The sequence below is a fragment of the Alternaria infectoria genome (assembly GCF_024043175.1).
Source record: "Alternaria infectoria strain BMP 0036 chromosome Unknown scaffold_5, whole genome shotgun sequence".
Taxonomy (NCBI): domain Eukaryota; kingdom Fungi; phylum Ascomycota; class Dothideomycetes; order Pleosporales; family Pleosporaceae; genus Alternaria; species Alternaria infectoria.
Genome location: NW_026250694.1, coordinates 889433 through 915593, shown reverse-complemented (window position 1 = coordinate 915593; position 26161 = coordinate 889433). Strand labels below are relative to the sequence as shown.

At 54.5% G+C, this 26161-nt stretch overlaps 11 protein-coding genes across 11 annotated transcripts; 4 read left to right on the top strand and 7 right to left on the bottom strand.

Annotated features, from left to right (window-relative positions):
* Window positions 1-462: 462 nt before the first annotated feature.
* Window positions 463-1620, top strand: J4E92_003973 (uncharacterized protein; the record flags this gene model as incomplete). Its single annotated transcript, XM_051495366.1, has 1 exon — window positions 463-1620. One exon carries the CDS (start codon window positions 463-465, stop codon window positions 1618-1620), a length of 1158 nt encoding a protein of 385 aa, XP_051354385.1.
* A 259-nt stretch (window positions 1621-1879) lies between these two features.
* Window positions 1880-3256, bottom strand: J4E92_003972 (uncharacterized protein; the record flags this gene model as incomplete). Its single annotated transcript, XM_051495365.1, has 1 exon — window positions 1880-3256. One exon carries the CDS (start codon window positions 3254-3256, stop codon window positions 1880-1882), a length of 1377 nt encoding a protein of 458 aa, XP_051354384.1.
* A 164-nt stretch (window positions 3257-3420) lies between these two features.
* On the top strand, window positions 3421-4917 carry J4E92_003971 (uncharacterized protein; the record flags this gene model as incomplete). The annotated part of the gene is made up of 2 exons (XM_051495364.1): window positions 3421-3852; window positions 3907-4917. 2 exons carry the CDS (start codon window positions 3421-3423, stop codon window positions 4915-4917), a joined length of 1443 nt encoding a protein of 480 aa, XP_051354383.1.
* A 318-nt stretch (window positions 4918-5235) lies between these two features.
* J4E92_003970 (uncharacterized protein) lies at window positions 5236-7297 on the top strand (the record flags this gene model as incomplete). Its single annotated transcript, XM_051495363.1, has 2 exons — window positions 5236-6984; window positions 7040-7297. 2 exons carry the CDS (start codon window positions 5236-5238, stop codon window positions 7295-7297), a joined length of 2007 nt encoding a protein of 668 aa, XP_051354382.1.
* A 456-nt stretch (window positions 7298-7753) lies between these two features.
* On the bottom strand, window positions 7754-9838 carry J4E92_003969 (uncharacterized protein; the record flags this gene model as incomplete). The annotated part of the gene is made up of 3 exons (XM_051495362.1): window positions 7754-7902; window positions 7983-9393; window positions 9485-9838. The coding sequence occupies 3 exons, from the start codon at window positions 9836-9838 to the stop codon at window positions 7754-7756; spliced, it is 1914 nt and encodes a 637-aa protein (XP_051354381.1).
* A 206-nt stretch (window positions 9839-10044) lies between these two features.
* On the top strand, window positions 10045-10754 carry NAA30 (N-alpha-acetyltransferase 30; the record flags this gene model as incomplete). The annotated part of the gene is made up of 2 exons (XM_051495361.1): window positions 10045-10275; window positions 10341-10754. The coding sequence occupies 2 exons, from the start codon at window positions 10045-10047 to the stop codon at window positions 10752-10754; spliced, it is 645 nt and encodes a 214-aa protein (XP_051354380.1).
* Window positions 10755-11042: 288 nt separating this feature from the next.
* J4E92_003967 (uncharacterized protein) lies at window positions 11043-12450 on the bottom strand (the record flags this gene model as incomplete). The annotated part of the gene is made up of 2 exons (XM_051495360.1): window positions 11043-12110; window positions 12166-12450. The coding sequence occupies 2 exons, from the start codon at window positions 12448-12450 to the stop codon at window positions 11043-11045; spliced, it is 1353 nt and encodes a 450-aa protein (XP_051354379.1).
* A 546-nt stretch (window positions 12451-12996) lies between these two features.
* On the bottom strand, window positions 12997-13908 carry J4E92_003966 (uncharacterized protein; the record flags this gene model as incomplete). Its single annotated transcript, XM_051495359.1, has 3 exons — window positions 12997-13095; window positions 13148-13531; window positions 13585-13908. The coding sequence occupies 3 exons, from the start codon at window positions 13906-13908 to the stop codon at window positions 12997-12999; spliced, it is 807 nt and encodes a 268-aa protein (XP_051354378.1).
* A 1068-nt stretch (window positions 13909-14976) lies between these two features.
* On the bottom strand, window positions 14977-15900 carry J4E92_003965 (uncharacterized protein; the record flags this gene model as incomplete). Its single annotated transcript, XM_051495358.1, has 1 exon — window positions 14977-15900. One exon carries the CDS (start codon window positions 15898-15900, stop codon window positions 14977-14979), a length of 924 nt encoding a protein of 307 aa, XP_051354377.1.
* A 5760-nt stretch (window positions 15901-21660) lies between these two features.
* J4E92_003964 (uncharacterized protein) lies at window positions 21661-22086 on the bottom strand (the record flags this gene model as incomplete). The annotated part of the gene is made up of 2 exons (XM_051495357.1): window positions 21661-21927; window positions 22081-22086. 2 exons carry the CDS (start codon window positions 22084-22086, stop codon window positions 21661-21663), a joined length of 273 nt encoding a protein of 90 aa, XP_051354376.1.
* A 2831-nt stretch (window positions 22087-24917) lies between these two features.
* Window positions 24918-26001, bottom strand: J4E92_003963 (uncharacterized protein; the record flags this gene model as incomplete). Its single annotated transcript, XM_051495356.1, has 6 exons — window positions 24918-25191; window positions 25238-25309; window positions 25432-25494; window positions 25620-25639; window positions 25723-25795; window positions 25952-26001. 6 exons carry the CDS (start codon window positions 25999-26001, stop codon window positions 24918-24920), a joined length of 552 nt encoding a protein of 183 aa, XP_051354375.1.
* Between the last annotated feature and the right edge of the window lie 160 nt (window positions 26002-26161).

Below are 26161 nucleotides of genomic sequence, written 5' to 3'. Positions count from 1 at the left end.
GCAATTGCTGGGGTTGCTGAGGAAGGAGCGCGTCGGCAAGGGTGAGTATTTCAGGAGGGAACGACTGTGTGTGGCGACTTTGAAAGAGTGACAACGCGATGAAAACAGAAGGCTTGAGGCTAGGTTCGCGATACTATTTCGCATACGAGAATAGTAGGGTTTGCACAAGGACTACGAGAATGCGATGAAAGTCGCATCAACGTCATGGATCAGGGCAAAGTCGCGACCACGCTAGTCGCGCGCTCACATGTCTTAACCCCGCGGTAAATCCGATCTGCAACACCAAAAATTATCGTCGCCAGATCCAACAGCCCGCGCCAACCGATCGCAAGTTCCGCCAGTACCCACACCCGCCAAGCTTACCCGCTCAAGCTCGTCGCAGCGCTACTCAGATCTCGCGCGATCTCTCCCCGTCAACGAAAACCTACTCGACCGCACCAAATCTCCCCACAACCACCCACCATGCCGAAAGCAAAGCAAAAGCGCAGCAAAGGCGGCGACAAAGATGCCTCCCCCTACGCCCGCCCCGCCGCCACCTCTGCGAAAGCCTCGGCCGCACACTCAATCTTCAAGATGGACAAAGACCTCGGCCAGCATATCCTCAAAAACCCCGGTGTCGCAACGGCCATCGTCCAAAAAGCGCATTTGAAGCAGTCCGACCACGTTCTCGAAGTGGGTCCGGGAACGGGAAACTTGACAGTCCTGATACTGAAAGCCGCCAAACAAGTAACAGCCGTAGAAATGGACCCCCGAATGGCCGCTGAATTGACAAAACGAGTTCAAGGCAGCCCGGAGGAAAAGCGATTAACGATCCGGTTGGGCGACGTAATCAAAGCCGAACTCCCCCGCTTCGACGTCTGCATAAGCAACACGCCCTACCAGATTTCCTCGCCCTTGGTCTTCAAACTGCTCGCTCTCGCCCACCCCCCTCGGTGCTGCATCCTCATGTTCCAGCGCGAATTCGCCATGCGCCTCTTCGCGCGGCCCGGCGAGAAACTCTACTCCCGCCTCTCCGTCAACGTACAAATGTGGAGTAAAGTCAGCCACGTCATGAAAGTCGGACGTAATAACTTCAATCCCCCGCCGCAGGTCGAGAGCAACGTCGTGCGTATCGAGCCGAAGAATCCGCGGCCGCAGATTGCGTATGAGGAGTGGGATGGCTTGTTACGCATCTGCTTTGTGCGGAAGAATAGGACGTTACGAGCGAGTTTCTTGGGTACGGCGGCGGTGTTGGAGTTGCTGGGGGGGAATTACAGGTTGTGGTGTGCGCAGAATGATATTCCTGTTGACGACAGCCCGGTCGATCCGAATGAGATCACGGAAGATAATGACGAAGCGGATATGGATCTTGACGACGAATTCAAAGGTTTCTCTGATCCCGATGATCCTGACGATGAACTCCCGGATTTCTTTAAACAGCTCCAGGCGGAGAGTAAGAAGAGGGTCAATGGCGTGAATAGGAAGAGGAAGGGGAGGTTGAGCGAGCTGGTCAGGGAGAAAGTGAGGAAGGTGCTTGAAGATGAGACGCAGTTGGCGGATAAGCGGGCGCGGTTGTGTGATGAGGGTGATTTCTTAAAGTTGTTGTATGCCTTCAACCAAGAAGGTATCCATTTCAGTTGATTTGGCAAAGCTGAAGAGAAGAAGGAGGTCTGCATTTCCTGGCGTTTCGAGACTTTTGCTGCATGGGAGGCGTTTGGGGTATACCAAAAAGCGTGGCTATGCAGGCGTTTTGATGTATGACGATTTACGCAGTATAAGATGGGGAAAGATACGTGCTAGCTTTCACCTGCTAGTTACTTGGGGTATCTGAATTACGCCACGTCCTATTCAATCCTCCACTTGTTGTTGTCTATCGCCATATTTCAGCAAACCCTGCCTTTTAGCCCTCAGCAAAAGGGTTCGGCGGCAGGACATCAGGATCAAACCCATTTGATGCCTGCTGAATCCCGTCTGCGTCCAAGCCATTTACACCTTCACCGTGCCCATCCAGCTTTTCTCCATTCACCATCTCTCCATTCGCATTTCCGGCGACCCCCTCCTTCGGTCTCCACAGCCTGATCGTGCGATCCAACCCCGCACTCACAATCAGCTTCTCAGTCGGATGCGTGTGCACACTCAGCACCGCATCTCCATGCCCCTCCAATCTCTGCAGCACATTCTTACTACTTACATCCCACAACACCACCTGCCCCTCTTCATCACCAGATGCAACGAATGCGTACTCCACACCCTCTTCCTTCCCTGTGTACGTGCCAAACGCACCGGAAAGCGAGTATTGCTTATTCACATGTCCCTGATACGTTTTCACGCATTTCCCCTTCCCTTCAATATAGTTCCAGAGCCGAATACACGAATCCAAGGTCCACGCGAGGATGTATTTGCCGTTTGGCGAGAAGATGACAGAGGAGACGGGGGCGTTGTCTTCGTGGACGAGGGTGCGGAGGCACTGGCCTGTTGCCGTGTCCCAGACACGAATCAGGCCGTCGTGAGAACACGAGACTATGAGCGTGCCGTCGCGGACAAAGTCTACGCCGCCAACGGGGTCGGAGTGTGCGGGGAGAGACCGCATGACGCGGGCGGCGCGGACGTCCCATAGGTAGACTGCTTCGTCGTAGGAGCCCGAGACGAGCATGTTGCCTTTGGGGCTGAAGGCTATGCTGTAGACGTAGTTGTGGTGGCCGATGAAAGGCGTGGGGTGGGCGAGCCCAGTGGTTGTGTCCCAGAGCCTTATACTCTTGTCGTCAGACCCCGAGGCGAGGATCTTGGAGTCGAGGGACCAGCATATGGTGCTTATACCTGCGAGGTGGCCTTCGAGCGTGTGTTCGAGGGCGCCGGTGTGGGCGTCCCAGATCTTGATTGTGCAGTCGGCCGAGGCGCTGGCGATGTAGCGGCCGTCGGGCGAGAATTTGACGCAGGATATGGCTTTCTTGTGGCCGCGTAGGATGAGCGTGGGCGCATAGTTCAGAGTAGTGGGCTTTGAGGGTGATGTGCGGCGCTGGTGCGAGGATGAGGAGGTGCTGGAGCGGCGTGACCGTGATCGCGAGCGCGAGTAGGAGGGGCGTCGGTCTCGGTATTCGCGTTGGTCGTCTTCGCTGTTGCCTCTGCTGTGTCGGCGCGCGGGTCTTTCCGCTATCCTATAGCTGGGGGAGGCATTGGGCGGTTCGTGGGAGGCAGAGCGTTTGCGTGGTCGTTCGTCATCGTAGCCGTCTTCGTCTTCGCGCCGTCTTTTGGGTGAGGTTGACCGTGTGTTGTCCATCTTCAATGTGGTAGTTGGCTCGATGTTGCCCAGTGAAATGCGGAACGCGACTGATCGGCAATGGAAAGTTAGCGTGCAGGCGGTCCCCAGCATCCCTGCAGCATCTCAGGTACATTTCCTGGGTTGCATCATACCCGTCCGTTCAACTCGCGTCCACCTACACAATGGATTCACAACTCGGCCCGCCACCCTCGAGCATACGCATCCTGTCGCTCAATTGCTGGGGTCTCAAGTTCATCTCCAAGCTGCGCAACGAGCGCCTTACTGAAATCGGAAACCAGATCGCCGCCGCCAGTCCGCAGCCAGACATTGTCGGACTCCAGGAGTGCTGGACCCAGCAAGACTACAATGCCATAAGGGAGAAGACACAACACATATTGCCCTATGGCAAGTTCTACCACAGCGGCATCTTCGGTGGTGGTTTAGTCATCCTGTCACGATGGCCCATCCTCGAGAGCAACATGGTGCGGTATCCTTTGAACGGACGGCCTGCTGCTTTCTATCGCGGCGATTGGTTCGTGGGTAAGGGAGTCGCATGTGCGAGGATCCAGATGGGGCCGTCGAAGAGAGATATCGCAGAGGTGTTTTGCACGCATGTTAGTCGGTCTTTCCACCGCAAGGTACATACCTAGGTATACTGACTTGAGTAGCTTCACGCCCCGTACGAACGCGAACCACACGACTCTTACATCTGCCACCGAACAGCCCAAGCGTGGGAGATCACAAAACTCATGCGCGCAGCCGCTGAACGCGGACATCTCGTCATCGGCATGGGCGACTTCAACATGATCCCCTTATCCCTCGCGCACCGTATCATAGAGACGCATTCGCCTGTCCGGGACGTATGGCGCATCCTACACCCTGAGTCCTCTATCGGCGCAGCGAAAGACAAGGTCGAGCAGGTTCGCGGCGTACCAATGCCATCTGCGCAGTTCAACATGACTGTCAATGGAGCAACATGCGATAGTGAGCTGAACTCCTGGCGATGGAACAAAGGACAACAGAGACGTCTCAACAAGGGTGAGAACGTGCAAATAGATCCTGCCGTTCCAGACCCCAATGCGAAGCGACTTGACTACGTCTTCTTTAGCAGCGGGCGATACCACCACCCAGAGACAAAGGAGGAGACAGCTGAGTGGGAGCTCAAGGAAGCTAACGTAGGCATGGCGATGCGTCATCCTACGCTACACTGTTCCTTGAGCGATCATTTCTCCGTCGAAGCGACACTGACGAGGACTTCTACTGATCCGTCAGCCATACGGCTATCCCCGTGGGCACTGCCTGAGAAATATTTGCCCATCGAGGTCTATGACGAGATCATGGCAACTATACTCAAGTACCAGGTCCGAGAAAGGATACAGCGCAAGCTGCGCATAGGTCACTTCTTCTACCAGCTCTCATTCTCCGTTGGCTGCCTAATAGGTGTCTGGTGGTCACCCAAGAACTATGTTGCCTTTATACTGATGTTGTTGAGTACATTGGGATTTAGTGTTGGTGTCATCGATGGATTGATGGGGTTGTTGTTTGTTGGTAGCGAGATCAGGGCACTCAAGGAATTCGAGTGGGAAGTCCGGAATACCAGAGAGCGGGCGCTCGCAAAAGGCGAAGTTTCGAAGGTGGATTCTCAGAGTAGTGAGATACCGTTTGCATCTGAGCGGTAGCATTAGTTAGATGCAAGATAATAGAGAAGTCACTTGGCTGATCCACGTATGTGTTAGTGCCCAGGTGAGGACCGACGCGTGCACGTGCGGTCGTACAAACGCGCGACATGGTCGTTGTCGGGTGCTTGGCCCCATGCGTGGACCATCACTCCAAACCTCACCACTCCCACTATCAAACTTCACACACCAAGATCCCATCTCCGCCACACATTTATTAATCACAGTAACTACGCGACAACACCAAGACCTTTTCCCGCATCAAAGCTCGTATACGACTCGACCCTCCAACGCGCGGCTCCGAAGTCCGCAGCCCTCGCGATGAGCGAATCCCAGCCACAGCAGGCCAGCGGCGGGCAGCAGCAAGGTCAACAGCTGCTACGTCCCGATGACATCCTTAAGCTGCAATGTCTTCCCGAAGACGAGAAGCAGAAGTACCGCTTGATCATGCAGAGCTCGTGGAACATCTTCAACAACAACCCGCCGGGCAGCCAGGAGAATACCACGGCGCGTCAGAAGCTGACGGACTGGTCGCAAAAGTTCATCGCGCGCGAACGCCAGTATCGCGCAAAGATGAAGGCACAGCAGCAACAGGGAAATCAGAACCAAGCACAAGCTGGACAGTCGAGTGCAGCCGGCCAGCAGAACCCCAATGCGGTCAAGCAGGAAGGAGGCCAGGGTCCTAATGGAGGAGCTGGTGGTGCTGGCGCGCAACCCAACCAGCAGAACCAAGGACAACAGCCCAACCAGGGCCAGAACCCAGGACGTGGCCAGGTCGATCCTGCTATCGTCAAGCACGTCCACGAGTTCCCCATGCAGGGACCCACGAATGGACCGGCGCCAGGCACACCCGAGTACGAGACCAAAATCAAGGAGTACCGATCTGGTTATCTTAACATGCTTGCCAAACAAGCTTCCTTTAACGAGCAGAGACGGCGGCTTGTTCATCAGCTTACCGAAAGGCAGAACAATGGGCAGGAACTACCCCAGGAACAGCTCATGATGAAGGCCAACATCGAGAAGGAGTCTGCTAAGATCAAGGCCCAGATTGACAAGTTCCGTGCCATGCAGAAGCAATGGAAGGATGAACGCGAGGGAAATGCGCAGGGCCAGGCTCAGGCGCAACCTCAGAGCCAGAACACAGCGCAATCGCCCCCACAACAGCAGCAGCAGCAGCAACCGCCGCAACAACAGCCCCAAGCGCCTCAGCGCCAGCCTTCACAACCTAACATGCCCGCGCAGCCCCAAGTGAAAGAGGAGCCGCAAATCAAGATTGAGGGCGGACAGACACTACAACCACAACCCCAACAACAATCGCAAACTCAACCCCAACCACAACCCCAGTTCAACATGCAACAAAACCAGGGAAACCACCAGCAGGGCCCGCCGCAACAGCAGCATAACCAACAACACAACCAGCAGATGCCGCCTTCACTTCCGCAGCAGCAGCAGCAGCAACAAATGCAGCAAGGACAGCCGCAAGCTCGACCTCCGCCAGGGCCTCACTCGCAGACGATGCCTCCAGGCCAGATGCCGCAATTCGCGCAGGGACAACAGCAACAGAACTTCCACCAGCAGCAACAGCAGCAGCGACCTCAGATCAACCCCATGCAGGCGAACGCGCACCAGCAGAGCAACTCACCACATCCTCAATCCGCCGCTTCGAACGCGCCCGGCCCACCAATTCCTCTCTCCCACAGCGCCGCCGTCAGCGCCGCGAACCGCTCCTACACAGACCCGCAACGCACAAACACACCTATGCAACAAGGCGGACAAGGCGGCAACTTTGGCAGTCGCGAGCGCGAACAGCTCAATAACCCCAAGATGCCTATCCCTCGCCATCTCAACGTGACTTCCCCCCAAGCCGTCCACATGGGCCAATCCCGGCCTACTATGAGTGGTCCTACCAATGGCGCGCCAGGACCCATGGGCCAACCCGTCATCCCGCGTCCACCACCATTCCAACTCGAAGGCGAAGGCGATCGGGTACTTAGCAAGCGGAAGCTAGATGAGCTCGTGAGGCAGGTAACAGGTGGATCAGAAGAAGCCCTAACACCAGAAGTCGAAGAGGTAAGCCCCATCTTCCTTATACCCTCAAACACAACAATATCTAACCACTCCGCAGGCCGTCCTCCAACTCGCCGACGACTTCGTCGACAACGTCATCAGCAACGCGTGCAAGCTTAGCAAGCTGCGCGACTCGCCCCAACTCGACATCCGCGATATCCAAGTTATACTTGAGCGCAACTACAATATCCGTATTCCAGGATATGCGTCCGATGAGGTTAGGACTGTGAGGAAGATTGTGCCTGCGCAGGGCTGGGCGAACAAGATGAGTGCGGTTAATGCGGCGAAGGTCATGGGTGGGAAGGCGGACTTTTAGTCTGGGTCTGAGGAGGGGGTAGTGGGAGTAGTGAAGGAGGAAGATGAGGAGGAAGTTGAGGAGGAATACCGTCATTATCGCTTCATTACTGCAGACGTAAAGGACGAAGGAGAAAGAGAAGGAGAACAAGCTCCCAACACAGCTTCACCAGGCCAAGTATCCTCACAACAACAACATTAGCTTGAAGCACACCACCGTCTCTTACCTTGCCATAAAAGAAAACACACTTGTCCAATCTAGTTTCATGGATGAGAAGGCATCTACAAGAATGTAGCGAGTGGGTAAACAGTAGTCTATGGTATCATTCCCGCGGTTTCCAGCTATCGATCAGTTAATCAAATGATCTGAGCCGGAGCCCCTACCCATCCATCCCTCACCATCTCCTTGCAACGTAATTGTTCATCGCTGGCATCGCTATTCATATACATGCTCCCCGGCTTGACTTCCAACGGAAGCTCAGTCTTCCTCCTCGTATATCTTGACTTTCTCGGCATACTCCCTGATATTGGAATGAATGGTATCGTTAATCAACTCGCCCCGTCCACCCGCCACCTGCAGAATAAGATCGTTGAGTGACATTCTGCCGAGGATATCTACGTGATCCGCTGTTTCACATATTCGTCAGCATGTATCCAAACTGAGAAGACAGCAAAGGAAAAGGAGGGGAAAAGAGGAAAAGACATACCAGTATTAGGACCACCCCTTGGACTAAACCGATCAGGTTCATGTTTCATCTCAAACGTCGTCACTTTCACACCGGCGGGATTATACCTCTTCATCTTCCACCCTTTCGTACACATATACCCGCTACTTAGCAGATTCACCGTGCCATCCCCCTCACCCATAACAACCCCATGGTCCACGTTGCCCTCAGCCTGGGTGAACATCGTATCGAGCGTAACATTCAACCCGCTCAACGGATCATCGTCGCTGCGGTAATAATACGCACGTTCGGTATCCTTACCCACACCGTAGAAACAGTAGATCTTCAGGTTGGGGGCGAGCGGCAACCGGGTTTCGAGTGGATTAACCCATTTAGCGGGCAGGAACTGGTTGTCCTCGACGTGTTTGGTGGTGTGGGCTACGCCGTGGGAGTAGGAGGTTTGAATCATTTTCTTGAACCAGGGCTCCGTATTGCGGAACAGGAAGGGGAGGCTGTCATCTACAGTGATGTTCTTCTGCGTCATCGTGCTGTTTGCGTTTCGGAAACGGATGAAGGGGCCAAAGGTTACGTTTTGGCCGGGGAGGTCGTCGGGGGCGCCGGTTTCGTCGCCCCAGACGGCGTTGCCGCCGAGGGGGAGCATGGAGGAGAGACCGGGCATTGCGCGGAAGATTTCTGCGCGTTCGTAGCGCGAGAGGAAGCGCTCGAGGCCGTAGACGGCGAAGGCGTTGAGTTGGGCTGTGTCTTTCATTTCGCCGGAGAGGACGGCGGGCATGTCTTTTAGAGCGCCGAGCATGCAGCCGGAGATATTGATCCAGCTGTCGATGTATTCGTCGACCCAGTTTGGTCCGCCGTTGCCGTAACCTTCTGCTTCAACCCAGTGCAGGAAGTAGTAGAGGACCTGTGAACCCATGGAATGCGAGAGAAGAACGACTTTCCTGTCCGACACGCGCACGGCAACTTCGATGTGCGACTTTAGACGGGTGAAATACTGGTCCCGTATCTCGTAGTTCATGTACGACATGCGCCAGTCGTAGGCTGCCGTGAAGGCATTGCCTGGATCATACCCGATGGTAGCGAGGTTCTCCAGAATCTTATTCCATATCCAGTATCCCGTTATGAAGAAATCGGCCGCATCGAAACCTTGCGCTGCTCGCAGCTTCACGCCGGGTGGATCAAGACCGCTATCTTTGTCGAGCATGATATGCCGTTTCCATTGCGCCTTATCGAGGACGAGCGCGCGCATCATCGTCCACGACCCCCATAGTCTCTTGCGAAAGTATTGTCTTGACCCTTCTTCTGTGCCCCAGGATTCCAGACCCGTGGAGATGACACCGGGTATCATGATAACGGGGTGTTTGGCTTTAATGCCTTGTTTCTGCGCGTGGAGACCGACGGCGAAGGAATCGTAGTTTACGGCGTCTTTTTCTGATTTCTACTGAGTTGGGGCAGTCAGCCTCGATTCCTCTCCATGCGCAGGGTCTCCCATCCAGTCGTCCTGTGTAGGAAGCGAGAGTCGCGCGTACCTGCATCTGCTGCGCGCTCTTCACAAAGTTGTCTGGCAGCGCCTCCATGATGCTCTCCAGGTTGACGCCCTCCAAACTACTCAGATCAATCATATCATTACTGCTCGCAAAGAAGCCCGCCAGCAACAACCCGAATATGCCTCCCAGACCAAACACCCAGAAATTCCTCCGTTTCTTATGCTGGCCCCTCTTCTTGAGCGTCTGCAGCTGTTCTGCGGTAATCAGGCGCAAGTTCGCAGGGCGTTTGAACTTCCCATCCGGTCCGGGAGAAGGTTCGCGGGACAGTTCGGGCGTCGAAATCTCGCTATCGTCGCCGCCGCCGCCACCGCCGAAGCGGCGTCTCAAGAAAGACATGAACGAAGCGTTGGAAGTTGTACCCGCGGGGTTGTACGGGAAAGCGTGGGCGGCTGCCACGAGATTGTTTTTGGTTATCGTCACCTCGGCATGTGACGGAATGATCGGCACAAGGATGCACGAGAAAGCACGTTCCTGACACGGCGGGCCAAGCCGGCCGCTATGAGGGGCTGAGCATACGCGCAGTGCTCTCCTTCCCACGCGCCATGGCCGGCAATGAAGATGGCGACGTCACAGTTGATGCGACGGCGACGGCGGCACTCTCGACCAAACAGCTGAAGGAAGCTGACGACCTCCAATATGTCCAATACGAACCCTCGAAAGAAGAGCAATACCTCCCCGCCATCCGCCAACTAATCTCCAAAGACCTCTCCGAGCCATACAGTATCTATGTATACCGGTACTTCTTATACCAATGGGGTGATTTATGCTACATGGTACCTCCCTCTCCCCTCCTCCCCCAAACCACCCTACAGTATGCTAACTCCCCCTCCCCCCACAGGCCCTCTCCCCCACAAACACCCTCATCGGCGTAATAACCTGCAAACTGGAACCCCACCGAAGCGGCACCTACCGCGGCTACATCGCCATGCTCGCCACGCAAGAAGAATACCGCGGCCGCGGCATAGCCACGCAACTCGTTCGCCTCGCCATCGACGCCATGACCGCCCGCGACGCCGACGAGATCGTCCTCGAGACCGAGGTGTCGAATACAGCGAGTTTGAAACTGTATGAGCGGCTGGGGTTTATACGGAGTAAGAGGCTGCATCGGTATTATTTGAATGGGAATGCGGCGTTTAGGTTGATTTTGTATTTGAAGGAGGGGACGGCGTTGAAGAGACCTGAGCATGGGATGCATGGAGAGGGGGCTGGGGTGATGGAGATGAGGAGGGATGAGGCGGAGTTGTACTCTTGAGAGAGGGACGGAGCTGCTTCAACAAATATTCATCCAGAGGGGAAAAGGTACGAAGTCGGCAGCCTTTAGTGGCACTGGCGGCTTTGGAGGAACAGGAAGACTCATAGCTGTTGGAAGTGGAATACCACGGTAGCCCTCTCTAGGCTCCATGAAGGACGAGACATTTGTATCAACCAGAGCATGTAATCCTCACAGACACTACTAAACAGAGTGTTGTAGGCATATGCAACGACGGAGGCAACTAGTATGCTCATCTACACGGTATCACTAAACATCTAACTGTCGCATCTACTTCTTCTCCTCCAAACTCAGCCCCTCAATAGCCTTCTCCCCACCCTCAGTGCCAACATCAACCTTGTCCTTGTCCTCACCCTCAACATGCCCGTCAGGCTTAGCCTCCACATTCCGCTGCTTCGGGTGGAAAGTACCCTTATTCTTAACCTTCTTCTCCTTCTTGACCACCGGCGGCGGCGGGTAAGCCTTCTGCTCGATATCCTTCCACTCCTGGTTGCCCTGGAACTCCTTCTGCACAGGCTCAAGAAGCGCGTTGAGCGCCTCCGTAACCGCGGGCTTGAGATCCTGGGGTGTGAGAATGTCGGCTGCGTAGTCTTCTTGCATCTTCTTGATGTCTGTGTAGGTAAGGGGCTCGGCGTCGCGCCGCTTTACGACGAATTTGGGCTCGCCGTAGTTGAGGTGGCTGGCGGGCAGGAGCACGTATTCGACAAAGCTGAGGACGCCGTTTTCTTCGACGATCTTGGGCGCCGCGTGCGCTTTCTTAAGCTTGCGCTTTACTACGTCTGCGTCGTCTAGTACGTCGATCTTGGAGTCGGGGTCGGACGAGCTCATCTTTCCTCCTTGCAGACCGGGAACCATGGGGTTCATCAAGTGGGCGCGCTCGTTGTAGCCGATCTTGGGGAGCACGTCTTTTGCGAGGGCGAAGATCTTGCGTTGGTCTACGCCTCCGAATTGGACGTCTACGTCGAGGTACTGCTCGTCGAGGGCTTGCATCAGTGGGTAGATAAGGCCGCTCAAGGGCGCGTTCTCGGTCTGCTTGACGACCTCTGCGCCGGCCTTCTTTGCTGCTGCCTCGCTTGTTATACTCGCTAGTCTCAGCAGGTCCATGGTGTAGTCCGAGTTCAACTCATAGCTCGATCCCAGTACGAATTCTAGCTTGTCGATTGGCACCTTGACGGCCTTGAGCAGCGCGGTGATGGTGTAGCGGTAGTATTCCGCGCGGAACTTGACGAGCTCGATGGGCGCTTTTAGGTTGTCGAGGAAGCCGTGGATGTCTGCGAGCAGGATCTTGACGTGGCAGCCTGCAGCGAGGAATTGTGCGAGCTTGAGGATAGGTACGAACTAGAGTATACATCGTTAGCAGTGCACGCGACCGTATCTCGCCATGTCAACATACGTAACCGCAATGTGGCCGTCCTGTTGTCGCAGTGCCCCAGTAGACCTTCAAGTGTCCTTGCTTCTTCAGCGCCTCGTCCATGATCTCTGGGTTCAAGACCTCGGCCAGGTTGACCTTGATGAGCGCCATCTTTTCTTCCTCGGACATGTTCGCGCCGGGGTTGACGAACGAAGCCGCCTGAGCTTTTTGTAATCTTGACTTTGCATCCTTGAGTTGTGTCTGCGCTTCTTCGATTCTCTTCTCAATATCCGCGATCTCCTGCTGAATTGCCGCGGGGTCTGCCATTGTGTCGGCCGTGGTGGGGTACGAGGGGCAGCTGGTGTGCCAATTGACTCGAGACCGGAAGGAGAGTAGTGGAGTTGTTTGGAGAAAGAAGGGGTGAGCAAAAACAGCGATTCAAGGCTGGTTTTCTCAAGCTCAGTCGAAGCGGGTGAGTTGTTGGTGTATCTTGCGCCCTGCGCCCAACTGGATGAGTCGTTGCGGGGCCGGGAACAGTCACCAAAATAACATTTCCAGGGTCCAGTTGCTGTGCCACATGTGTGGCTGCCCACCCCTTCGTTTGAGGAAGCTCGAACAAACACTCACGCATGACATAATGCAGTAGCTCTGATAAACAAGTGTTTTCTATTCGCTTGCATAAGGAGTGTATAGTTCCATAACAGATAAGTCCAAGGTAAATCCACAAAGAAGTAAAACCAATAACCAATGCCCACCAAGTGTTCAGTGAATCTAAATCGCGCCGTCGCTATGTATGCTGCTTTCGAAGATGTCGTCCCGTCATATTACAACCTCCCGAGTCTCTCTCAACGTGTCGTAACTTCCCCGGTGGATTTACTGTCCACACTTAGCCATGCAGGCTCTAGCATCACGGGCCAGGTTTGCAGGAAGCGAAGCACCGAACTCGTCGATGTTCTTGCTGTTGATTTGACCCTTCAAAACACGTTAGCACAAACTCCATATCATTCTGACACATGCAACCTACCGGGAAACCAAGCGTAGCATCCACAACCTCCGAGTTGAGCGCAAAGAAGTTCTGCGCAATCTGGCTAGTACCAGGGTCCTCGGAGTTGAGCGCCGCCACAAAAGTCGCTGGCTTGCAGTTGTTGTTGAACTGGTAATGGATGGAGCCTTGAGGGAAGACGGTGGCCTCGAAGGCGTTGAGGTATCCTGCGACTTCTGGGTTCTGCTTGGGTCCGACGAGGGCGTTTTCTAGGACGAAACCGAACTCCATCTTCTCGCCTTCGACGAGAGTGAGCATCTCGGTAGCACGCGGGTGGACGTGGGGGGTGTTGATGCCGCATGGCTCGAGGAAACCGACGGTGGTGGAGATACCGAGACCGGTTAGGATGGGGAAGTTTCCGATGTTCTGGTGAGGGGATTAGTATAAGTTGTGTCGATTACAGAAACGAGGACACTCACAGCTGCGACCGCAACCCCACCCTCTGCGCCAGGGGCTGGCTTCGCATTCCTGTCGAAAGTGAAGACGGTCGCCTTGCGGAGGTCGTCTCCCTTCAGGAGCTCAGGGCCTTCAGGGCCTTCTCCCACAGTCAAAAGCCTTTGGAAACGCTTGATGGCTGTAGGAGCAGTGAGGAGGTCGTCGAAGATGTCAGGCGTCGAAACAGGTGCTGCCGGGGCAGCAGGAGTAGAAGTAGCATTGTCCTGTCTCGCATGGATGTGCTGAGGGAGTGCCTGAACAGCACCAAGAGCAAGCGAAGCAACGACGATGTTGGTGATGGTGAACATGATTACTGATTAAGAAGCGAAGGCTTGGATAGACAGTAAAGAAACAAGGAGATAATGGAAAGTAAAGAGGAAAAGATGCGATGGTAGTATGAGTTTCTTGGTTGTGTGTAAGGAGATGATTTTCCAACTGATGTTCTACGCTGCTTTACTTATACCTCCATTGTTCTCATCCGTCTTACCAGCACTCATCAGCTGTCCTGGACGGAAGTCACAATTCCGGAGGGCTGTACAGTACGGTGTTGACGCTTGCCGACTAATTGTGTACTTTCTTCAGCGAGGGATGCGATATGCTTAGACATCCTGGGGTCAAGAATAATCATTGGCTGGCATCTCAAGTCGGTGCGACTATGTCTGGCGGTCCGTCAGCCTTACAGCGGGAGCGCTGATGGGGCGTGGATCTTGTGGGGGCGGTGTATTTCGGCGTCACGGCGTCGCTTGCACGAAATAGATGGAACAAAGGATGGAAATTACTTCTTGACGCTTGCGCTGATGAAGATGAAACGGCTAGAAAAGTTGACCGTGCGAAGGATTGATGATGCGTGTGCAATCTACCGGTAAACGTCTATAGTGAGGCTAGCCTTGGGGTGGTCTCGCGCGAGATGAGCTGCGTTTTGTGACTGAGGTCAGTCGACTCGGCGCAGAACAACGGAAGGGCGACTATCCGCGTCCTTCGTGAATGCGTGTTGCCTGATAGTTGGCGTGGGTGGATTTGGTCGCGTGCAAGCGGCCGTCAGCTTCCAAGGTTCCGCCGTTGACGCCTGGGCAGGTGGGCCTTCTGTTTACCTAAGGATGGCTAAGTTTAGCCCGCACTGACTCGCGAGACCAACGCGTCTCTAAGAACAAACTGCAACAAAGGCAGAGCTTAGACGCAGGTGGATTTCAAATTCGCATCTAGACCATGTCTTACTGTCTGGTGGGTGCTGAGCAATGTGCAGGTAAAAACAGATGCATTCAGAAAATAGTACGCTACGCTAAATCCAACAATCGACAGCGAGCGTGTCGCTCGTGAACGCAATCAGCTAAGAAAACAGCCGTAAGGTCATGGTAATGGCCTCTAAGATTCGTCAATCATAATTCTGACACCTGGTCAGACTCAAATTCCATCTCCATCATGTTGTGCCCTCCCCAGAACGGCAGCTCGTCTAGAGTAAAGGCGTCATCACTAGGGATGGATGGCGGTCCCTTGGAGTGTAGCACCCTTCCTTCGTCAGGTTCCTCAACCTCCGCAATGTTATTCGTGTTCGAGAAGCCACGGTCTTCGAAGATAAGCGAGCCTCTTCTAGGCCCTCGGACGCGGCGGCGCAGTCGGCGAGCATTCTGGTCCCTGTCATCGAGAGGGTCATCGTCGGAGTAACTGCTGTCTCCTTCCACGCTCTGGCTGTGGCTGCGCTTGAAGATGCCTGCGCTCCATCGTTTCTTCTTCTTCAGGTAGATCCGCTCCCTTTCCTCGTCTTCTGAAGTGTCTTCTTCGAGCTGTAGCTCGTTCATTCTGGCGAATATCGCTGCCTTTGTGCCGCTCCGTTCGCTCCTTGCATCTTCGCAATGGTCTGGTCGCACTACCTCTACGTCACAGTCGTAGCCTGGATCGCTATCCAGTTCTTCGAGTACGAATTGGGCTTTCTCTACCCGACGCATCGGTATCTCCTCTTCTTGTTCACTTTCTTGATCCGATTCGCAATCCTCCTCAGAGTCGGTCTCGTATTCGGATCCCTCCAACGTTGTTGCCGGATAAGCTCTGTCGGACTCTGACGACAGACGCGAAGATGCCGGGCACGATTGCGGGCGTGTGAAGCTGAAGTGATGGTCGTGTCCGATCGGTTCAATGTACTCCAGGGGAGGTGTCTGGATGAAGTTGCTTACGCGCCGATGTATTGGAGAGGTTTGGAATTTTGGTGGCGGGAAGCGACTAATGGTATGAGGAGTAGGCGTCATGGGTGGTGATTGCGGATGGCCGTTGAGCGCAGCGGCTGGCAATTCGTGGTGTGTTGCCATGGCCAGGAGGGTGTCGTGGTGATTTGACGGGGAAAGTTGCGTCAGGCTTGCTTGCAGCCAATTGAGATCGCGTACGTATCGATGATGTTCTCAGGTATTTGTGCTGACTTCTTAAGGGATCAAAGTCCGACAGGCGTGTCTAATCTTTGAAATACGGAAGAGGAGTTGCGTCGACTGTATCATTCTGGAGGTGGCCCGGGAGTGTTTTACTGGGATATCTGAGCGGCGAGCTCGAGCGGAGAGGTGGAGAGTTTTGACAAGTCGAACCCTGCAACGCCTTGGCTTATCGTGCAGGTAGAATTGGAGTACTATAGGCAGCAATGCAGGTAGCGTAGCTCGCAGATCGGTAACAGCCACAAAGTGCAGGTCAGCTCGGATGCGATGCGTCTGTGGTGATCGAATGGGAACGTTAAAGGGGAAGAAGAGTACTGGAGGAGGTATGAATTCCCTGCAGAGACAGAAATGTGTGCGGGCTGTCGCCAATTATCACCTGCGTTTCAGCGATGAGCTGGCCGGCCACGGAGCGGGTCTGCAGCATTGCTGCCCTTTGCATGCGCAGCATCGGTTTCCTCCATGACTCCGATGCTGCGTGTTTGCGAACGATTAGTCGCAACAGAGACTCGGGCAATCTACCTTGCGTCAGACAGGATGGATGCCCAATGAGGTCAGCCAGCAAAATTGTCCTGCACAGGGCGGGTAGGTAGGGTTGGCACTACGATGCCAGCTGGCACACGGAGTCGCATTGGTGAGTTCTGCGGGGCATCGTTGCAGGACGCCAGACCAGGGGAGCCGAGCCACGCAGCGGCGGCGAAATTGAGATGAGGCAGCGTCAGGAAGTGAGGCTCTGCCTTACGGCAACTAGTGTGGGAACTCGAGGTTCGCTTGAAATTGAAACAGGCCCCGAGCGCTTCAGACGGAGTTGAGGCGATGTCTGGCAGATCTCACGTGACCTTGGTGGGGAAAGCGCGCTAGAGACCAGGACGGTTAGGCGGTTAATCCGAATGTTGCGTGGCATATCGAACATTAGCAAGAGCAGCTCACGCAGGCAGCAATACCAAAGATAATAGTCAACACCGTGTTTCTTTCTCCTTACCTTATACCCCTATCCCTTCGCGCCTACCGTCTCTTGCATTGAGGCCACTCTAGACGACGGTGAAGCTGCGGCTTCGTCCCCAATTCCGCCATGGCCTCCTCTCCCTCGATGTTGACCAAGGCAAGCAGCTCTCATCTACGCGACCGTATAGCTAGCTAATTCCGGGCAGTTTGAGTCCAAGTCTTCGCGTGCCAAGGGCATTGCCTTTCACCCCAAGAGGTAGCTCATACCTTCACCTTGCGGCTCCCTTCCCCGCTGACCGCTTCCAGGCCATGGATCCTTGTGTCGCTACACTCGTCGACCATCCAACTATGGGACTACCGCATGGGTACTCTTATAGATCGCTTCGAAGAACACGACGGGCCGGTCCGCGGCGTTGACTTCCACAAGACCCAGCCATTGTGAGCATCCGGTGGACAACTTGGGAGGGCCAGCAACATAATACTGAGACTGCACAGATTCGTGTCTGGCGGCGACGACTACAAGATCAAGGTCTGGTCATACCAGACCCGGCGATGTCTCTTCACATTGAACGGCCATTTGGACTATGTCCGGACCGTCTTCTTTCACCACGAGCTGCCATGGATATTGAGTAGTTCCGACGACCGTAAGCGCATGCTATGGGTTCGATGTGCAATGGCTAACACGAATCAGAGACCATTCGTATATGGAATTGGCAGAATCGTAAGTAACACTGCAGCTACTCACCTGGTACACAACTAACGTTCATAGGATCACTGAGTAAGTCCGTCGCATCCCTCGCAAAGACACACCTAACCCTCCGAAGTATGTACTATGACCGGTCATAACCATTACACCATGTGCGCGCAATTCCACCCGAAGGAAGACCTCATCGTTTCCGCCTCGCTCGATCAGTCGGTTCGCGTTTGGGATATCTCTGGGCTCAGGAAGAAGCACTCGGCACCACAAGCCTTGTCGTTCGAGGACCAGATGGCACGCGCGAACCAGAACCAGGCGGATATGTTCGGAAACACCGATGCTGTTGTCAAGTTCGTCCTCGAAGGCCACGACCGAGGTGTTAACTGGGTCGCATTCCACCCTACACTCCCGTTGATCGTCTCCGCTGGTGACGACCGTCTCGTGAAGTTGTGGAGGATGTCGGAAACAAAGGCATGGGAAGTCGATACCTGCCGAGGGCACTTCCAGAACGCGTCGGCGTGTCTGTTCCACCCACATCAGGACTTGATCCTGTCCGTTGGAGAAGACAAGACGATTCGCGTATGGGATCTCAACAGGCGTACATCGGTCCAGTCCTTCAAACGCGAAAACGATCGCTTCTGGGTCATCGCAGCTCATCCTGAGATCAACCTGTTCGCTGCCGGTCACGACAACGGTGTCATGGTATTCAAGCTGGAACGCGAGCGGCCCGCATCCGCCGTCTACCAGAACAACCTCTTCTACATAACGAAGGAGAAGCACGTACGGTCTTACGACTTCCAGAAGAACATCGAGTCCCCATCGATGCTGTCTCTCAAGAAGCTGGGAAGCGCCTGGGTACCTCCACGAACACTGTCCTACAACCCTGCCGAACGCTCTATACTGGTCACATCTCCAGCCGACAGCGGAACATACGAGCTGATCAGCCTTCCGCGCGACGCTTCGGGAGCGGTAGAACCGACCGACACCAAGCGCGGATCTGGTAGCTCGGCTGTATTCGTGGCCAGGAACCGATTTGCCGTCTTCAACCAGTCTAACCAACAGATCGACATTAAGGATCTCAGCAACTCCACTACCAAGACCATCAAGCCCCCGCATGGAACCACCGACATCTACTTTGGCGGCACTGGCAACTTGCTATTGATCACTCCTACTTCGGTTGTTCTCTACGACATCCAGGCCAAGAAGAACCTTGCTGAGCTCTCTGTCAATGGTGTCAAGTACGTCGTCTGGTCATCAGATGGACTGCACGTCGCATTGCTGAGCAAACACAATGTCACCATTGCGAACAAGAACCTGGAGCAAGTCAGCACTCTGCACGAGACTATCCGGATCAAGAGTGCAATCTTCGACGACACTGGTGTCCTTCTCTACTCCACGCTGAACCATATCAAATACAGTCTGATGAACGGCGACAATGGCATAGTACGCACGTTGGAGCAAACAGTATACCTTGTGAGGGTTAAGGGTCGCAATGTATACTGCCTAGACCGTGCTGCGAAGCCCAAGATCCTTCAAATCGACCCCACCGAATATCGTTTCAAGCTCGCCCTAGTCAAGCGCAATTACGACGAGATGCTCAACATCATCAAGACCTCAAGCCTGGTTGGACAGAGCATCATCTCCTACCTGCAGAAGAAGGGCTATCCTGAGATTGCTCTTCAATTCGTGCAGGATCCACAAACACGGTTCGAGCTCGCTATCGAATGCGGCAACTTGGAGGTTGCAGTTGAGATGGCTAAGCAGCTTGACCGACCAAAGCTCTGGCAACGGCTGAGCACCGAAGCTCTAGCACACGGCAACCACCAAACCGTAGAGATGACCTACCAGAAGCTGCGCAACTTCGACAAGCTATCCTTCCTGTACCTCACTACCGGAGACCAGGACAAGCTGAAGCGCATGGCTAAGATCGCAGAGCACCGCGGTGACATGACGGCACGGTTCCAGAACGCACTCTACCTGGGCGACGTACAAAATCGGATAGAGATGTTCCAGGAGCTCGATCTGTATCCCCTAGCGTATGCCACTGCCAAGGCACAAGGTCTCGACGAACAGGCACAGTCAATACTGGAAGCTGCCGGTGTATCGGAGGAGCAAATCAACCTTCCCTCAATAGGTGCTCCCTCGGCGCCTGCTAAGCCTATCGTGCCAACTCATAAAGCCAACTGGCCAACACGCGCAGCTTCTTCGACTGTATTTGAAAAGGCCCTCCAAGGCGAAGTCGAAGGCATTGGATCCGAAGAGCCAACAGCGAACGGCTTTGGCGACGAGGATCTTATGGGCGACGCCGAGCCTACTCGTGCGGCTGCTGAACTTGGAGGTGGCGAGGACGACGATATCGGTGGCTGGGACATGGGTGACGATGGCGATGTGGAGGCAGACGACGACTTCGTTGAGGTTGAGGGTGCTGATGCTGGTGCAGGAAGCAGCGAAGCTGATTTCTGGGCACGCAACTCACCTTTGGCGGCGGATCACATTGCTGCAGGATCATTCGATACTGCCATGCAGTTACTAAACCGACAAGTTGGTGCTGTCAACTTTGCTCCTCTCGAGGCGCGCTTCCAGGAGATCTACCAAGCAACCCGAACTTACTTGCCAGCGACACCAAACATGCCTTCGCTGGTCAACTACGTACGGAGAACGGTGGACGAGACGGACTCGCGCAAGATTCTGCCCATCATCCCACGCGATCTGGAGTCGATATTATCTACTGACTTGACCACTGGCAAGCAGTTCTTGCAAAAGAACAAACTGGAGGAGGGTGTTGCAGTCCTCAAGAGCCTGTTACAGCTCATCATGGTCAACGTCGTCTCATCCCAAGCTGAGTTTTCTGATGTAAGTTTCACAGACATACATCCAGCCAACGCATACTAACATTGATGTAGGCTAAGAAGGCAATCAACACGGCCACGCAATACATTCTTGCCATGTCCATCGAATTGGAGCGCCGCAAACTGCTCAACGGCGCTACCGACATCTCCGCCCTCTCTGACGCGGACAAGAAGCGCGCCCTCGAACTCTCTGCCTACTTCACCGTCCCCGACCTCGAGGGTCCCCACAACTCGATCCCTCTCTCAGCAGCCATGATGTTTGCGCACAAGAACAAGCAGCTCAACACGGCGCTGAACTTTGCCAACGCTTTGCTCGACCGCACCGGCAACGCCAAGATGAAGGAGCAAGCTAACCGCGTCAAGACGGTCGCCGAGAGAAACCCCAGCGACGTCATCGAAATTGACTTTGATCAATTCGCCGACTTTGACATTTGCGCTGCTAGCTTCACACCTATCTACAGCGGCATGCCTTCGGTTACCAGCCCATACAGCGGTGCCAAGTACCACGCCAGATACAAGGGCACTGTGTGCAGGATCGACGGCATCACACAGATCGGTGCGCCGGCTAGTGGTTTGAGGTTGGTGGGTTAGATTGGTTGGGAGTGAGAGATCAGGGCTTGGAGAATAGGTAGCATTGCAGGATCATTTGAAAAGGTGTATGCTTAGCGTGTTCATATGCTCTTTTTACGAAGGTCTGGTGTTGCCTGTGAATTAGTTGACGGGACTACGCAGAGAATTGAAAATGGGAGACCAAGAGTAACATGAATGGATGGAATACATGCAGCTTTTATACTTGAACGCACGCGATCAATAATTAATGATGAAGTGTCGTATTGGGCCAGCTGAATTGTCCAACCGTGTGTTACATAACGAGCAAGACATGTGCACGAAACAGGTCTTATAAGCAGGTTATCCTGTGTGCTGTTTTGGTGAAACGTATAATAGTAGATTACATCTCCCGCATATACACGGAAGAAAGATAATAGCATTAAAACGTAAAAGAGGTATCAAGCGTGTTCAACAGCAAAGGAAATCATCCTGTCCTTCCTCGCGAGTTCATCTCATATCATAACGCAGCCCAGTTCTCACAATCTCCGTAACGCCATCCAACCCCATCTCAATCTCCGAGGGGCCTTCTCATCATCTACCGTACAACGCTTAACCCTTTGTCGGCGGCGGGCCCGGTGGCGGCGCATACCCGCCTCCGTATGTTGGCTGCGGACTCTGCAGCTCGACGCCGTTTTGCTGACCGTAGTAGCCCTGGTTTGCGCCTCCGCCGCCGTAGTAACCTCCGTTGTTGTTGTTGGTCGCGGCGGAGTAAGGCGGCGCGGGGTTGTGTTGGTTGTTGTAGTAGGGTGCCGTGGTGTTTTGGCCGTATGCGTTGTTGTTGCCTGGGCGCGCGGCCCAGCCTGTGCCGTAGAAGGGCTGTCGGCCGGCTTTGCGGCGGCGGCGGGCGGTTAGGCAGCTGAGGGGTGTTAGTGGTGTGCTGGGTGGAAGGGGGTTGGGGATGGCGATTGGGGATGGCGATTGGAGAAGGGAAGGGAGGGTTGGTTGGGGAAGGATAGACGGGGGACTTACGAGCATAGTACGAAGAGGAGTAGGAAGCCCAAGACGACGACTACGAGGACGACCCAGCGAACCCAGTTATTCCATGCTGAGTTGCAGCGGTAGTAGCCCCGGCTGTTGCTATAGCACGTCCTGGCCATGGCGTGTTAGAAGCGATGTTCGTGTGTTTGTGTGTCGCGACTCCAATATCTCTCGATCAATTGACAGTAACGCGATGCGCAAGTGTTCTTGGTACAAAAGCGCAAAAAGTGGAGTGGTGAGAGGCGTAGTGTGTTCGAGTGGATGAAGAACAAAATGTGAGAAAGACGAAAGCAGCGTATTATGTCCAAGAAAAACCCGTGGCAAGGGCCACCACAAGGCAGGCCATTCCAGCAGTCACGCAGCATAGATGCCGAGTGATGCGGGCGCCAGGCTGGGCGCAGTGACGTTGTGACGTCGTCTGTCGCAAACACCCGTCTGCACCAACGCGAAGCCAGGACCAAGCCGATCCGGTTGATCCACCAAGCGTGCCTTTTCCCCAGAAAATTCATGGACTAACTGCGCCGCTGCACAGCTAAAGTGTGTCGCACAGCCACTTTGCAGCGAATGATGGACAAGGAGAGATGGAGGATGACGATGATGAGCGCATGGAATCAAACGTACCTGTCGCCATAATCTGGCCCGTAGTACTGTCTCGTACGATAGGGAACATGATGGGGATGCGCGATCTCAAGGTCTACCATGATGGATATTCAAATCTGTGTGTTATAGCGATATGCGACGATTGTTTCAAATGCTGGAAATAATAGAAGTTCAGAAAGATGCGACGGAGATGGGATGGAACGAATCCGCAGGAAGAACAGGGTTCTGGCTGACTGCTTATGACGATATCCGCTCAACACGGACATGATGTGTCTTTGGGCGTTGGTGCTCAGCCACAATTCAGCCAAGAACGCTGCCCGGAGTATGGCTTGGGGCCCGCATTCTAGGCTTTAAACGGGTAAAGCGGAGACGAGAGGGCCAAGCTGGTGACGATTACGATGAGTGCTTTCGGCTCATTGGGTGCGCTGGGAAGGCTTTTGGTACTGCTGATTGTGGGTGAGGAGGCGCAGTGGGGATGGATGATGGGCTATCCGCGTTCTAGCTTGTTCGAGAAGATGAGATGGGAGGATTGTGCGGCAAAATGTCGTGCTGCGCATGTTGTTCGGGTGGTTTTGATTAGTAGGGTAAGACTTTGGAGGGAGTTTAGTCGGCCGACGGTGGTTCTTGAGGATCACGAGAGCTGCTGCGCCTGTTGCTTTCGCAATGTTGTGTCGAGTCTGCGCCAAGGGTACGCAGTTCAGCCTCTTCGTGGTTCCAGTGGTTCCGAGACATTGCCCTTTGCTCGGGTCAGCAGTGCGCATGAGATTTTGCGTTGCGTGGTCGCTCAGCCGTTGACATCGTGAGATGGGTGCATTGCGCGTCTTGTACGGTACTTGTGGGATGTACTCGAGGGTGGTGTGTTCTTTGTATCACCAAGGTTGTCTAACGAGAACCTTTGCGACTTGTGTCTTCTGTGATGATGATGCCGCGTGAGTCTTCCAGACGGAATTGACTACCAACAACCACATTACATCTTGCCGGATGCTTCAACATGTAATGCTTCGCAACGCAATCCTCTCACAATTGGCGTTCCGTGCAAAGTCCCTCACAAACATAACATCAAGTACTGTACCTCAACCCCATCAACCCTAACCCCACCCCACCTGGGCACCCCTCACCCTCAGCGCCACACCCACCGTCCCCAACGCCACAAACCCTCAATCCATACCGTCCCCATCCCCATCGCAACATCCCACCCACTTCCCCGTGCACCCCCTCCAGCTCATCGGCTGCCAATCCATCCTGCCATTCCACTCCCAGCTCTGCGACAAGGGTTCGCATTGCTGTCGCCGCCGTCTGACCAATCAGACGGGCTCTGCTCAAGATTCCCTGGGAGGCGCTAATGCAGGATGAGTTGTTCAATTGTTCATGGCCATGGATTTTGCTTGGGTCCCACCCCGTTTTTCTGCCAGCGGGCGTGAGTTGTGCGAATAATTTAGTTGTTTGTTCTCTTCTTTGCTTTCGGTGCATTGATCCTCTCTACCTTCCCCTCCGGACTTGTTCGTTCTTTTCGTTGCAATGTTTGGCGCGAGGTGCTGCTTCCGCGGCGCTACCATGTACCGGAGTCATTGAGCTGCGTGCAACACGGGATTTGGAAGGCCAGGCCGCTGGAGAGAGGAGTCACCACGAATTTGCGCACGCAATTGCGCTGGAACCCTCGACAAACATTTGTCCAAACGATTTGTCCATACCAAACCAGATGCCGCGCACCTGCACACGACGCATGCGATAGTCACGAGCACGGAGACAGCATTGGGCGACACATGACAGAGACGAGGATACCATTATATCGCTACAACTCAGGTCACTCCTCATGGAGCCGAACAAGAGACGGAGCGCGCGCAACTTTACATGTCAATCATACCTGGACCAAAATCTTCCGTCTTTTCTTAGCCGCTACGTCTTCGCTGGAAATCGAAACAAAGAGGATGATACAGGATGAGGAAGGGGCAGTAGCCGTCATAATGATATGAGAAGAAGTAAATGTGTCGAGCTGGGGAACTGGAATGGCCATCGCTAGCCTGCAGAGCGATCTGCCCGTCTTTTCTTCCATCAAGTCGTAAGAATCATTAAAGATGTCATGTAAAGCTGACGACCGTAATTCGTAAGAACGTAGGCACGTCGGCGTCGTGAAGTTGCGAAAACACCAAACCCAGTCGAATGCGTTGCGAGCGGCACCTGACCGTCGCGGTCACGTTACGTCGACCGAATACGAACAACATAATACCTCACTTGCTGGCTCGGGCAATCAACCACTGGAGAACGGCATCGAGGTTGGTTTCCTCCTTTGCGCTGATGCCGTAGCAGCTCACTTCCCGGTGCGACACTGATTTGAGGTCGAGCGCCTCGATCAGCTCGTCGACGGAAAGCTTGTTGGGCAAGTCGGACTTGTTGCCCAAGACGAGAAGAGGAATGCCCTCTAGTGCAGGCTTCTCCAGTAGGAGCTTCAGTTCCTCGCCAGCGACGGGCAGAGCCTCCTTGTCAGCGGAGTCGACGATGAACCTATGACGATAAGCGACACCCCACCATGACAAGAGAGGAGACGTACACGATAGCGTTCACACCGCGGCAGTACCGCTCCCACATGGAACGGAACCTAGGTTGGCCTCCGAGATCCCAACTGTTGCCGCTGGTCAGCAGGTGCGCCTCGAGGCTAGTAGATTGCGCTGCACCCCGCAAGGCTGGGCTTGGCGCTGCAAGAGCCGGACATGCGTGACCAGGGAGAAGATGGAAGGCACTCACCACTTCAAGGTTACATGACCTTTCTGGACACGCTTCATATTGAAGCCAACCGTCGGGATGGAGCTAGAGCCAGTCAGCGCAGGGCCCGACTACGATGGCGCCCGAGGTTGCGCAAAGCAGTAGCATCGGGACACGGATGAAACAACGTCGCCGCCGGCTTGCGCAACTCGGGACGGATGTAGACCTACTCGACAGTGAACTCTCCTCCCTAGAACGGATGGGTCAGCTCGCATTCATCAAAGTTGATGATGTTGACGCAGGAGGGTCTTTCCGCATCAGGAAGATACTCACCGCCAGAACTCTCAACAGCGAAGTCTTGCCAGCGTTTTGCAACCCGATCATGGTAATGTCCATCTCGGTCGCCCTGAATGGTATCGCAGGTTAGCAGGAGCGCCATGTTATCGTCGCCGGTGAGTTTGCTTTTTCTTGGGCGGAAGCTGAGCAGTTGGGCGAGTATCAAATGGCGCATCAGGCAGCCAGGTGCGCATTGGGGTCAGTAGAAAAGGACAGGTAGACATACCAGAACAGGCGGAGCAGCCAGTCGTAGATGCGGCGGAAGAGGTTCGCCATGGCCGTCGTCAGGGCAGGGGCTGACTCGGTGGAGTTGTCGTCTGGTCGGGAGGAGTGGTGATGTACGGGCGATGGAGGGAAGTCTGGGAACCTTGATCCTTGCTGCGGGGCATGTAGTAGGCGCGATCGCCGTAGTCTTAGCAACAGCAACAGGCAAATG